Source organism: Tursiops truncatus, chromosome 3 (assembly GCF_011762595.2).
Source record: "Tursiops truncatus isolate mTurTru1 chromosome 3, mTurTru1.mat.Y, whole genome shotgun sequence".
NCBI lineage: Eukaryota > Metazoa > Chordata > Mammalia > Artiodactyla > Delphinidae > Tursiops > Tursiops truncatus.
The window spans coordinates 156703231-156715720 of record NC_047036.1 but is presented as its reverse complement, the minus strand read 5'-3'; the positions used below and the strand labels follow the sequence as shown (position 1 = coordinate 156715720).

Sequence of the window (12490 nt, the reverse complement as noted above, 5' to 3'; positions counted from 1 at the left end):
GCAAATATTTTTTCCCATTCCTAGGTTGCCTTTTCATTTTGTTGATTGTTTCTTTTGCTCTCCAGGAGCTTTTTAGTTTGATGTAGTCCCATTGGTTGCTTTTTGTTTTTGTTGCTTGTGGTTTTGTTGTCATACCCAAAAAATCATCACCAAGACCAATGTTAAGGAGCTTTCTCTTTATGTTCTCTTCTAGGAGTTTTACAGTTTCAGGTCTTACATTTAAGTCTTTAATCCATTTCAAGTTAATTTTTACAAATGGTGTAAGATAGGGGTCCACTTTCTTTGTTTTGCATGTGGGTATCCAGTTTTCCAACACCATTTACTGAAGAGACTATCTTTTCCCTGTTGAGTATTCTTGGATCCCTGTCAATTAGTTGCCTGTATGTGTGTGGATTTATTTCTCGGCTCTTGATTCTGTTGCATTGGTGTATGTGTCTGTTTTCATGCCAGTACCATACTATTTTGATTACTCTAGCTTTGTAGTATAATTTGAAATCAGGAAAAGTGTTGCCTCCAGCTTTGTTCTTCTTTCTCAGGATTGCTGTGGCTTTTGAAGTCTATTGCAGTTCCATACGAATTTTAGGATTGTTCTTCCTATTTATGTAAAAAATGTCATTGGAATTTTGATAGGGATTGCACAGGATATGTAGATTGTTTTAGGTTGTATGGACATATACTCTCTGAGTGAGATGTGCATGTAAATGATTTGCCTAAGACTTATTAAAGCAAAACAAAAAAAGTCAAAGAAACTGCTACATTAGAAAATACTAAACGTGTAGAGTATGGGCGGCTGGTGTGTGCTCAGGATGACCCAGCCCCCTCCAGGCCAGAGAGATGGGTGGGAAGCAGCAATTACAACAGACAAGGATGACCCTCCCTGTTTACCCCTCCCTCTGGGCCCATTTTATTCCGGGCTGGGCTGCATCGTTTAAACTCAAAACACACTTTTAATATAGGGCCCTTGTAGCCATCCTGTTGTGCTACTCTTCACAACCCATGAGCAGGGTCACAGGAAACTGTCAACAGGTCTGGCTTTCCATGTTACCACTCATACAAGCCAGTGCTTTTCCACACTTGATCTACAGATCACAGACACGTGAGGATTATGCAAAAGAACAAGAACAAAGCTTTATTATAAGTTTCACATCGAAACAGGGTCCACACGAGGCCCAGCCTGGGAGGAGGTGGACACTAATGGCCTCGCCCCAAAGTTATTGGCTCAGGCCAACTTCCTCCTCTTAAACCCCAAGGTAATGAATCGAGACCTGGAGGAGAATGACTTGCTCGATGGCCCAGTGGTTTTTTGTCCAGCCAAGCCCTGGGCAGGTGATGAGGGGGCCCTAAGAGCAAGGCTGCACATTGCTGTGCCCACTGCGGAGCTGAGGCTGATAGGAGTAGAGGCCGGAACCGACACACCCCTAAAGTCAGCCTTGGCTGGGCATGGGCTGCGCCCTCCGCTGGAAGTAGGGGGGCCCTGCCTGGGTGCGCCCCCACGGATGTGATGTAAGATGGGGGCAGTAGTGCCTCCAAACCTAGGCTTCTTATTAGGGCTGGGTCCCATGGTCACCATGGGGTGGCTCTGGTGAGGCGGGCCCCAGGAGTTCAGGCCCACGCTGCCCCCATTGCTGTGTGTGGTGCTCGGGGGCCCCCTCTTTCTTGCCATAACTCTGAGAGCTGCAAACATGCAGCTCAGATCTAGGGCAGCCGCTGTGCTCCCCAAACCCAGCTGTGTGCTGGCATGGGTGCCCACGGTGGAAGTTGTGGATGATGAAATTGAAGATGCTTGTGCGGGGCCGCCCAAAGCTGGGGGGCTTGGAGCAGAGGCAAAGGCTGGAGCTTTCCGTTTCCTGGGGAAGAGCTGGGGAGAGCTGCACAGGTCCTCGATGGCATAGGTCTCATCCCGCAGCGCACTGTTGATGCGCTGGAACGCTGCTTCCTTCTCCGAGTCTAGGTCTTCGGCGGTGACCCGGAAACCCGGCTCAGGGGCTGGGGGCAGCCTCAGAGGCTCCCCTCGCCTGTGCGGCAGCAGAGGAATCCTGCGTTTTCGGGGCCTGGGACTGTCAGATGTGCGGGAGCCCTTCCTCCAGGACCCTTTCTGCCCTCTTGCTGCCTCTGCATTTTTGTCAGGCTGGCTTTTCCTCTGGGAAACCACCGGAGCTGCAGATGGCGATGGAGGGCCCTCCTCGCCCCCTGTCTTCGCAGACTTCTGGGGCAGCCCTTGCGGTATGGCGGGACCCCTCCTTCTTTCCACTGGCAGGAAACCTCCGGTGGAGCTATATGAGCTCGTGATGGCGTTTCTTTGGGGGCAGGAGCTCATACAAGAGGTCTGCTGTTTCCTGGCGGATCTGTCCTCTGCCCACTTGGCGTGGAGGTCTCTCTGCAGAGGTCCAGGCCTGGGCACGAAGAAAGAGCCCCCCAGGGGCCTAAATGCAGATCGTGCGCCCCCGGTGTCATCGGGGCCGCTTCTCTGGTCTTCGTTCCTCCCTGTGACTGTGGGGACTTCCTCCTGCTCGGTCATCCCCTGCCCGCTCTCTCCCAGGGCCCTCAACACCGTCTTCTCTGTGCTGTAGTGGTAGTTCGGGACACAGCTGGGTGTCGTGGCCGGCACTGGCTGCCCCCGCGCCACACTGACAGTGACTGTGTGCACTGCGGACACTGAGCTGCGGGACGTCGTGGAGCTGCGAGCACCCATCTCTGCCTTCTTCCGATGGCCTCGCCTGAAGATGGAGATAAGGATCCCCATAAGGAGTGCAGCGTCTGCGGGATGGTAGAATGGGGTCTCAGAGACTCTGTGGCAAAGTGCAGATGCAGAGTCACTGGACACTTGTGGGCTGGCCTGCGAGTGGACAGCCGGCCATAGACAGCTGGGTGACCCGGGCCGGCCACGGGAAGTCGGTGGGCGCGGGGAGCAGGCTGGGGCAGCCGAGCCCTCCTGGCAGGTGCTGGTCCCCCAGTGCCCGGTGTGAGGGTGAGGGGCAGGGCCTACCTAAGTAACTGCTCCTAGAGAACTTGGGTGAGGTCGGTCCTTGGATAGAGAGCTGGGCTCCGAGCACTCTCCTTCAGCTGCCAACTCGGCCAAAAGCGGAGTGCGCTCTCTTTGGCCTGTTGCCTTTTTATACTCTGAAACCTGTGAGCGAACAATGGGCATGTGTTGGCGGGGCGCAAAAGTTTAGGGAGGGGTGGCGCATGCGCAGAGTACACGTCAGGCCCTGGGGCGCACAGGTGAGGATGCGCGCCCCTGGACCGTCTAGCGCTTCTGAATCTCCCCGGGGGTCTGAGGGCTGGAGGTGTTTGCCTTGAGGGTGATGAGCTTCTTGGCAGGACAGCTGGCCCTTCTCCCCTGGCCGTGCCCCAGTGCTGTCGGGGTAACTAACTGTACTGGACGGGATCCCCGCCCAGCAAAGTGGGGCAAGGTCGCTGGCTGTGCAGCTCCCACAAGAGGCGGCAGCTTTGGCAGCAGCGCCTCTGCGTCCTCCTGCCCTTTCCCCTGGCGGCACTGGAGGGGAGTCGCTAAGAACGGAAGTGCCCACACCATCCAGATCCTGCTGGGGTGACACCTGAAGTGGTGGCCAGGGCTGGCTGAGAGGGCCATACTTACCATATGACCCAAAAACCCACTCCTAGGCAATTAACCAAGAGAAAAACTTTTCACAAAACACATGTGAAGGTTTTAGCTATCTTGTCCACAATTCCTAAATATAGGACTATTGAGGTTATCCAATTTTCTTGAGTTTGTCATTTTTTAATTGTTCTTGGAATAACACTATGTATACATATTGTTTCACAGTCTAGAGTTAATATTTTACCAATTAAATAAAATTCAGAAGGCTTATATCCATATAGATTCTTTTACCTTCCACTCTTTGTTATAGCTGTCATATGTGTCACCTTTATATGACGTCAACGCCACCCTCTGAGACTGTGGTATCCTTTTTTCATACATATACAGGGAATTCCCTGGCGGTCCAGTGGTTAGGACTCAGCACTTTCACTGCTGGGGCCCCGGGTTCAGTCCCTGGTAGGGGAACTAAGATCCCACAGGCCACACAGGCGTGGCCAAAAAAAAAAAAAGTCATACATATACAAAATAATGTAAGAGGATAATTTTTCCAGATACTTGCCATTTTTGTTGCCCTTCCTTTGTTCCTGAAGTTGCAAGCTTACTTCTTTCTTGTGTCATTTCACTTCAGCCTGAAGAAGTTCCTTTCATGTAATACTGTTATAGCAAATTGTCTGGTGATGAATTCTCTTAGTTTTCTCTCATCTCCATCAGACTTCATTTTGGCTTTTGTTTGGCTTTCAGTCTTTAAGGATATCCTTGCTTTAAGGATATCATATCCTGGTTGGTCTTTTCCTTTAATACTTTAAAGATGTTATTCCATTCTTTTCTGGTCTCTGTTTTCTGATGAGAAATCACAGTCCTTCAAGTTGACATTCTGTGATGTATAACAGGTCGGTTATACAGGATTATTCTTCACCTTGGCTTTTTTATCAGGTTGTGTGTCAGGGTGAGGCTTTCTGAGCTTAGGTCTGTGTCTTGAAATCAGTGATGTTTTCAACTATTCTTTTCCTCATATATTTTCTTCTGCACCTTTCCTTCAGACCCTCCAACGGCACAAAAGTTAGAACTTGCAATATTGTTTCACATGTCTCTGAGACTTAATTTTTGTTCAGTCATTTATCCCCCTTCAGTTGTCACCCCAGCAGGATCTGGTTGGCTTGGGCACTTCTGGGTTTTTTTTTTTGTTTTTTTTTTTTGCACTTCTGTTCTTAGCGACTCTCTCCTCCAATGTTACCAGGTGGGAGGGCAGGCGGACGCACAGGCGCTGATGCCAAATCTGCCACCTCGGGCGTCGGCTGCTGAGCCAGGTACCCTGCTCTCCAGCTTTCCTGCTCTGGTGGCCGGGGACCCATCCTGTACAGTTAGAGCCGGCCGGGAGAGAAGGGGCAGCTGCCCTACCAAGAAGCTCATCACCCTCAAGGCAAACACCTCCAGCCCTCAGACCCCCGGGAGATTCAGAAGCGCCAGACGGTCCAGGGGCGCGCATCCTCACCTGTGCGCCCCAGGGCCTGACGTGTACTCTGCGCATGCGCCACCCCTCCCTAAACTTTTGCGCCCCGCCAACGCACGCCCATTGTTTGCTCACAGGTTTCAGAGTTGCATCCCAGCAACAGGCCAAAGAGAGCGCACTCCGCGTTTGGCCGAGTTGGCAGCTGAAGGAGAGTGCTCGGAGCCCAGCTCTCTATCCAAGGACCGACCTCACCCAAGTTCTCTAGGAGCAGTTACTTAGGTAGGCCCTGCCCCTCACCCCCGCCTCGGGCACTGGGGGACCAGCACCTGCCAGGAGAGTTCGGCTGCCCCAGCCCGCTCCCCGCGCCCACCGACTTCCCGTGGCCGGCCCGGGTCACCCAGCTGTCTATGGCCGGCTATCCACTCGCAGGCCAGCCCACAAGTGTCCAGTGACTCTGCATCTGCACTTTGCCACAGAGTCTCCGAGACCCCATTCTACCATCCCGCAGACGCTGCACTCCTTATGGGGATCCTTATCTCCATCTTCAGGCGAGGCCATTGGAAGAAGGCAGAGATGGGTGCACGCACCTCCACGGCATCCCGCAGCTCAGTGTCCGCAGTGCACACAGTCACTGTCAGTGTGGCGCGGGGGCAGCCAGTGCCGGCCACGACACCCAGCTGTGTCCCGAACTACAGCACAGAGAAGACGGTGTTGAGGGCCCTGGGAGAGAGCGGGCAGGGGATGACCGAGCAGGAGGAAGTCCCCACAGTCACAGGGAGGAACGAAGACCAGAGAAGCGGCCCCGATGACACCGGGGGCGCACGATCTGCATTTAGGCCCCTGGGGGGCTCTTTCTTCGTGCCCAGGCCTGGACGTCTGCAGAGAGACCTCCACGCCAAGTGGGCAGAGGACAGATCCGCCAGGAAACTGTAGACCACTTGTATGAGCTCCTGCCCCCAAAGAAACGCCATCACGAGCTCATAGAGCTCCACCCGAGGTTTCCCGCCAGTGAAGAGAAGGAGGGGTCCCGCCATACGGCAAGGGCTGCCCCAGAAGTCTGCGAAGACAGGGGGCGAGGAGGGCCCTCCGCCGCCCTCTGCAGCTCCGGTGGTTTCCCAGAGGAAAAGCCAGCCTGACAAAGATGCAGAGGCAGCAAGAGGGCAGAAATGGCCCTGGAGGAAGGGCTCCCGCACATCTGACAGTCCCAGGCCCCGAAAACGCAGGATTCCTCTGCTGCCGCAGCGGCAAGGGGAGCCTCTGAGGCTGCCCCCAGGCCCTGAGCTGGGTTTCCCTGTCGCCGCTGAAGACCTAGACTCCGAGAAGGAAGCAGCGTTCCGGCGCATCAACAGTGCGCTGCGGGGTGAGACCTAGGCCACTGGGGGCCTGGGCGCCATGCAGCCTTCCTGTCCCTTTCTGCTGCCTGCTGCAGGGGCTGCTTCTCCGCAGAAAATGTTTCATAGTTATTTCTATTTTAATATGATCATGGTACATTAAAATGTATTAGTGCTTGCCTGTGAACACTAAGGTCACTTGACTTGTAATTTTCTATATTGTTCTATATTTTTGTGACTAAAGGCATTACTTGGAGGAATTAAAAGAATATCTTGAAGCGATTTTGGCTTTTGATCTGCCACTAATTGCTATTTAACCTTAATTCAGGGGTCGGATTCTTTGACCCAAGGAAACAGAATAGTATAAAAAGAAAGAATGTGAGTGTCAGATGGTGGCAGTGATTAAGTATAGCAAGAGACGCCTTTGCAAAAGTTACCGTTGGTCCCAGAAGACTCTCACTTAGCTGTGTGACGCTGGGCAAGTCACTTCACCTAAATCTCTGAATTATAGGGCTGTGCTGATGATTTAAAAGTGACTGAGCACGGTGGACACTCGGAAATCCTGGGTTCTCAATAAAGCCACTGCCCTGCTCTTTGGTCCTTTGGAATTACTAGATTAGTAAAATTTATACTTGACAGTAATTTTAGCTTAAAGTTTATTTTGTCTATTTCATCTCAGCCTTTTGGCTAAGATCAAGTGTAGTATCTGTTCTTGTCAATTTAAATAGCAAGAGAAAAGAAAGGAAAATAACGGGCATGCCCCCACACTCTTCAGACAATAGGAGCCTCTTAACCTGTTCCTTTGTCCAGAGACACAGGCCATTTCTCAGTGAAGGCCTCTGCCATCACTGAGGTTGCAGGGGAGATGTGGTAACTGGGGAGAAAAAGACCAATGGGGATGACCCCCTCACTCCTCAACATCCAAGCCCCCCACTTTCTCACTTGTCTGGCTAGAAATAAAAGGTTGATCCCATGGTTTTAACTTTCAGCTGCTGCTGGACTTTGCGTGCCTTGCCTAAGCTGGGAGACAGAGGCAGGAAAAAAACCCACCATAATCACCCTGTTACGGGCTGTTATTCAACTGTGGACTTCCAGGCCCCATCTGCCTGTTAGCATTCACTTCTTAGAGTTTCAAGTGCATGCTGTTTGTCCTCTATCTTGCCCCATGCGGCTCTCAAGCCCTCGTAATATGACCTCATTTCTCGTGCCACATGTAAAGATTCTAACATTTTGCAGATACTGAATTAAAAATCTATTATTTACATTGACTTCACCATTTTCATTTTCCTGGTGTGTTCAGTAGAAAATTCAAAATTACATATGTGCCTGGCATTATGTATTTTTTGGTGAGCAGTGATCCAGAGGATGGAAATGTATGCCTCCTTCGACTCCTTAAACTTAACCCCACTCTGGGGCAATGTCCCAGCCAGGCAGAAACTGCAGTGTGTCTTGGAGAAGGTCTTTTGCATTGAGATAGTAGGATGCTCTTTTAGCTTCAAGAACTTGGATGTTGTGGAGTTTAACCTGGTATAAGTTCAAATTAGAGTGTTTTAATTTTAGGATGTTAAAGGTAATCCCCATGGTAAACACAAAGAAAATAGCTATAGAATAGTCCCAAAAGGAAGTGAGAAAGTAATTTAAATATTTTATTGTAAGAAATCAGCTAAACACACACAACGAAAGATAGGAATGCAGGAAATGAGGGGCAAAAAAGCTTTGGGCAGATGGAAAAGAAACAGCACAATAGCAGAAATAAGTCTTTTTTTTGTCAGCAATTACTTTAAATGTAAATGCATTAAACTCTCCAATCAAAATACAGAGATTGGCAGAATAGGTAAAAACATATGATCCAACTATATGCTGTCTACAAGAGACTTACTTGAGATCAAAAGACTCAAGCAGGTTGAAAGTTAAAGGATAGAAAAGGGAATTCCAAACTCAGTGAGAAAACTCAAATAGTAAACAAGAGAGCAGGAGTGTCTATACCAATATCAGACAAAATAGACTTTGAATTTAAAATGGATCAAAGAGTTAAATATAAGAGCTAAACTATACAAATTTCTGAAGAAAAAAAGGGATAAATCTTCATGGTCTTGGATTTGGCAATGAACTCTTAAATATGATAGCAAAAGCACAGGCAACGAAAGGAAAAAGAAATTGGACTTTATCAAAATTAAAATCCTTTGTGTTTCAAAGAACACCATCAAGAAAGACATAATACAACCTTCAGAATGAAGGAAAATGTTTGCAAGTCATATATCAGATAAAGCCTAGTATTCAGAATATGTAAAGAACACTGGCAACTCAACAATAAAATGTCAAATAACCAAATTTTAAGAATGAGAAAAAGAATCTGCATAGATACTGCTCCAAAGAAGAGAGACAAATTGCCAATAAGCACATGAAAACATGTCCAAAATTATTAGTCAAAATTATGCAAACTGAAACCACAGTGAGATACCGCTTCATACCCACTATTGTGCCATATAATTTTTTTAAAAACAAGGGTTGGCAATGATGTGGGGAAAGTGGCACTTTCAAGCATCGCTGGTGCAAATATGAAAAAGAAAATAGTTTGGCCGTTCCTCAAAAAGTTCAACACAGAGATACAATATGGCCCAGGAACTCCACTCCCAGGTATATGTCCAGGAGAAATAAAAAACGTATGTTCACACAAAACCTTGTACATGAGTGTTATATTGTCATATCATTATTCATAATAGCCAAAAAGTGGAAACAACCCAACTATTCGCCAACTGACGAATGGAAAACTAAAATGTGTTATATCCATACAATGACTATTATTCAGCCATTAAAAGGGTGAAGGACAGATACATGCTACAACCTGGATGCACCTTGAATACATTTTGCTTACTGCAAAAGTCACACACAGAAGTCCGCACATTGTATGGTTCTATTCATATGAAAGGTCCAGCATAGGAAAATCAATAAAGACAGAAAGACCCAGGGCTGGGGTGAAAGGGGAGGACAGAATGAGAATGACTGATACTAGGTATGAGGTTTCTCTTGGGGATGATGAAAATGTACTGGAATTAGAGATGTTCATTGCAAAACCTGAGTACACTAAAAGCAGCCAAATCACACAGTTAAAAAAAAATGTGAATTGATGGAATGTGAATTATATCTCAATCAAAGATAATATGACAACATTTTTATAGTCATTACTCTTGATCAGTTTCGTGATGGAATTCCCACAGTGACTTCAATGGAGTGGCTTGTATGGGATGATATTTGAGGCTCAACCCTTTGGGACTAGATGTTCATTTTGAGCTGTTGAATGACGGTGAGGGCCAGCCAGTATATTTTCTTCACGGAGGATCAATCCCCATATGTACCCTTGGTTTGAATCCTTGTCTTTTTCTCTTCATATTCCTGAAACAAGTTCCTAGGAAATACATTCACAATAGAGGTGTTGACATCTTCCTGGCAAAAGTCTTAACTTATTCACAGGTGAAACTTCAGAGCTCCTTATTACTAGCTGCCCGGGGAGTCCCCTGAATCAAAGTAGGGCTTATGAAGATGGACCTTGCATTTGAGTGTGCACTAAAAATACCCAACAGGCTGATCACATGGGGAAGATAACTTTATTTACATGAGACAAGTACAAAGTCAGCACAACACAACGAAGGATAGTATGGGTGCTGGTGCCTGATGGCCTGAAATCAAATCCTGTTTGAACGTCACGTGTACCTGGGAAGGTTAGTAACTTAGCCCTTCTGTTTCTCAGTTCCCTGGCCAGTGATATGGAAATATTAGTGGGACCTGCTTATTCGTATTATGTTCTGAGGCTAAAAATTAGTAAATACAAAGCCTGAAGAAAAATGATGGGTACTTCATAAGTGCTACCTACATAAATGTTCAAGTATTAAATGCCTGGAAGAATAAGTAGGTTGTCTCCAGAAAGGGCACCTAGGAGGCTACAAACAGGAGGATAGAGCCTACTTTTTCACATTGATGACATGAGTAAGACGTTTTAGAGCTCATGGAAAGAATATTATTTCTTGTGATGCACTGTGGGGTGGGCAGAATAGGGGCTGTGACCCATATTTTATGGTTCAGGGCACTGAAATTTAGACAGATTGAGTAACTTGCCCAGAGTCACAACACTGATGAGTGATGGGTCTGAGGCAGGGGAGGGATAGAGATTCCTGAACACATGGACATGAGATCATGCCCTGGATACACAAACCAAGAGCTCTCCTCACTCCCTTTCCCACATCCTCCTGCCCCAAGGATGCTGCAGGGAGACAGCTGGTACTCGGAGGAGGTGCCTGGCCCAAGAGAATGGCTCAAATCTGGACCCACCTCCTGGCTCTACGTTTCAATCCCTGACCCCAAATACAATGTCCTTCCCCCAAATGCAGATCCCCTGATGGACCGGGGTATCCAAATATGTGTGCATCTTCCCTCCCTTCCCCCTCAGCACTTGATTCTAGCAGCTGATTTGCAGTGAGACTTCCTGGTGGTCAGGTGACCACCCTGAATGACCAGTAGTCTACTTGACTCCCTGACTCAAAACCCAGGACATTCCAAACCAACTGCCCACATGACAGTTGCACAGAGAATTAGCATCATCTTCAACTGATCAAACCTGGATGATGAGCAGTTAATATTCATTAGCTGGGAACAGGGTCTACTGGGCTGGTGTTTTGGTGGCTTAACAGATGAAGTTTACAGGCCCCCAGGGTCTCACTGACTAGAAACTGACCAATCATCTGAGCAGCTTGGACTAAGGCCTGGCTAAGAGCGGGCAGTGGCTGCACAGGCTCTGAGTGGGCACCTTCCCTGCCCAATCCTCCCTCAGCCAGATCCAGGCTCTGCTGTACAAACTACAGCCGTTGCTCCTGAATCTACTTGCTGGTATTATTTCCACAGTACCTTCAATGGAGTGGTTAGTGGGGGTGCTATTTGTGTCCCTACCCTGTTGTTTGGCCAGATGCTGATTCTGATGTGCCTGAACCACCGCTGCGGATGGCCGGCAGATTATCTTGATCGCAGATGATATTCTTGTGCATCCTGTGTTTGATTCCTTTATAATCTTCCTTTTCTTCTTGGTACCCGAGTCATGATCCTGGAAAACACAACAAAAACTGAGAGAACTATTGATATGTTGCTGGGAGAAGACCATGCAGAGGTGTCAATTCATTCCCAGGTCACACGTCTGTTCTCTTTCTTCACCAGCCTCCTAGGGGAGTCTAGGGGAGTCAAGTGAATCGAAGCTGCGCTGAGAAGAGGGTGTTGCAATGTGGTGTGCACTGAAAATAGCCAGCAGGCTGACTGCACGGGGACATGACTTTATTTAGTGAGATAATACAGAAAGGGAGCACAGCACAGTGACCGACAGAGTGGGGGCTGGTGCCCGATGGTCTGGATTCAAACCATACCAGAAGCCACATGAACCTGGGAAAGTTATGCAGACCCTCTGTCCTCAGTTCCTTGTTCTGTGATAATGGAAATGTTAATAGGGCCCACTTATTAGTATTACATGATGAAGCTTAATACAGCAAATCAGGTAGACCCTGATGAAAAATGATGGTTACTTCATAAGTGCTACCTAAGTGTGCAAATATTAAATGTCTGGAAGAATAAGCAAGAAATGTGGTAGTGCTGCCTCCAGAGAGGGGACCTGGATGCCACAGGGCAGGGGAGTGGGGAAGGTTATGGGTGTGATGCTTTAGAGCTTGTGAAGAATATCTGTCATCATCTCCTGTGATCCCCACATCAGCCCCGTGGGGAACTCATGGCAGGTGCTGTGAACCATATTTTATGGTACATGGCACTAAAGTGTTGAGATTTTAAGTGACTTTCCCGGAGTCGCAAAGCTGATGACAGATGGATGTGGGACAGGAATGTAGTTGGTTCCCTGGGACAGAAATCCCTGAACCCCTGAATCCTCTAGATGGTGCTCTGGACTCCTGAGCCCAGGGCTCCCCTCCCTCCATGCCCCCAATCCTCCTGCCTGCCCCATGGTTGCTCCAAGGACAGGAGGGGTCTGAGCCAACAGGAGGGGCCAAGCCTGACCCACTGCCTCCCTTACATGTTGATCCCTGACCCCACAGCTCTTAAATATCCCTGAAAGAAGGTCCCTTGAAGGATCAGGGGGTCCCATCTACGTCCCTCCTCCCT

General features: G+C 48.5%; 1 protein-coding gene and 1 pseudogene across 1 annotated transcript; one reads left to right on the top strand and one right to left on the bottom strand.

Annotated features, from left to right (window-relative positions):
- Nucleotides 1–1131: 1131 nt before the first annotated feature.
- On the bottom strand, nucleotides 1132–3076 carry LOC141278235 (uncharacterized). Its single transcript, XM_073801933.1, has 2 exons — nucleotides 2987–3076; nucleotides 1132–2757 (listed from the first exon to the last, which is right to left on the bottom strand). The coding sequence occupies exon 2, from the start codon at nucleotides 2741–2743 to the stop codon at nucleotides 1220–1222; it is 1524 nt and encodes a 507-aa protein (XP_073658034.1). The 5' UTR covers nucleotides 2744–2757; nucleotides 2987–3076; the 3' UTR covers nucleotides 1132–1219.
- Nucleotides 3077–7010: 3934 nt separating this feature from the next.
- LOC117312040 (U2 spliceosomal RNA) lies at nucleotides 7011–7116 on the top strand (annotated as a pseudogene).
- Nucleotides 7117–12490: the final 5374 nt, after the last annotated feature.

Bases quoted from the DNA above. Each gene is read 5' to 3' on its own strand.
- LOC141278235 (XM_073801933.1), bottom strand. From the start codon at position 2,743: ATGGGGATCCTTATCTCCATCTTCAGGCGAGGCCATCGGAAGAAGGCA.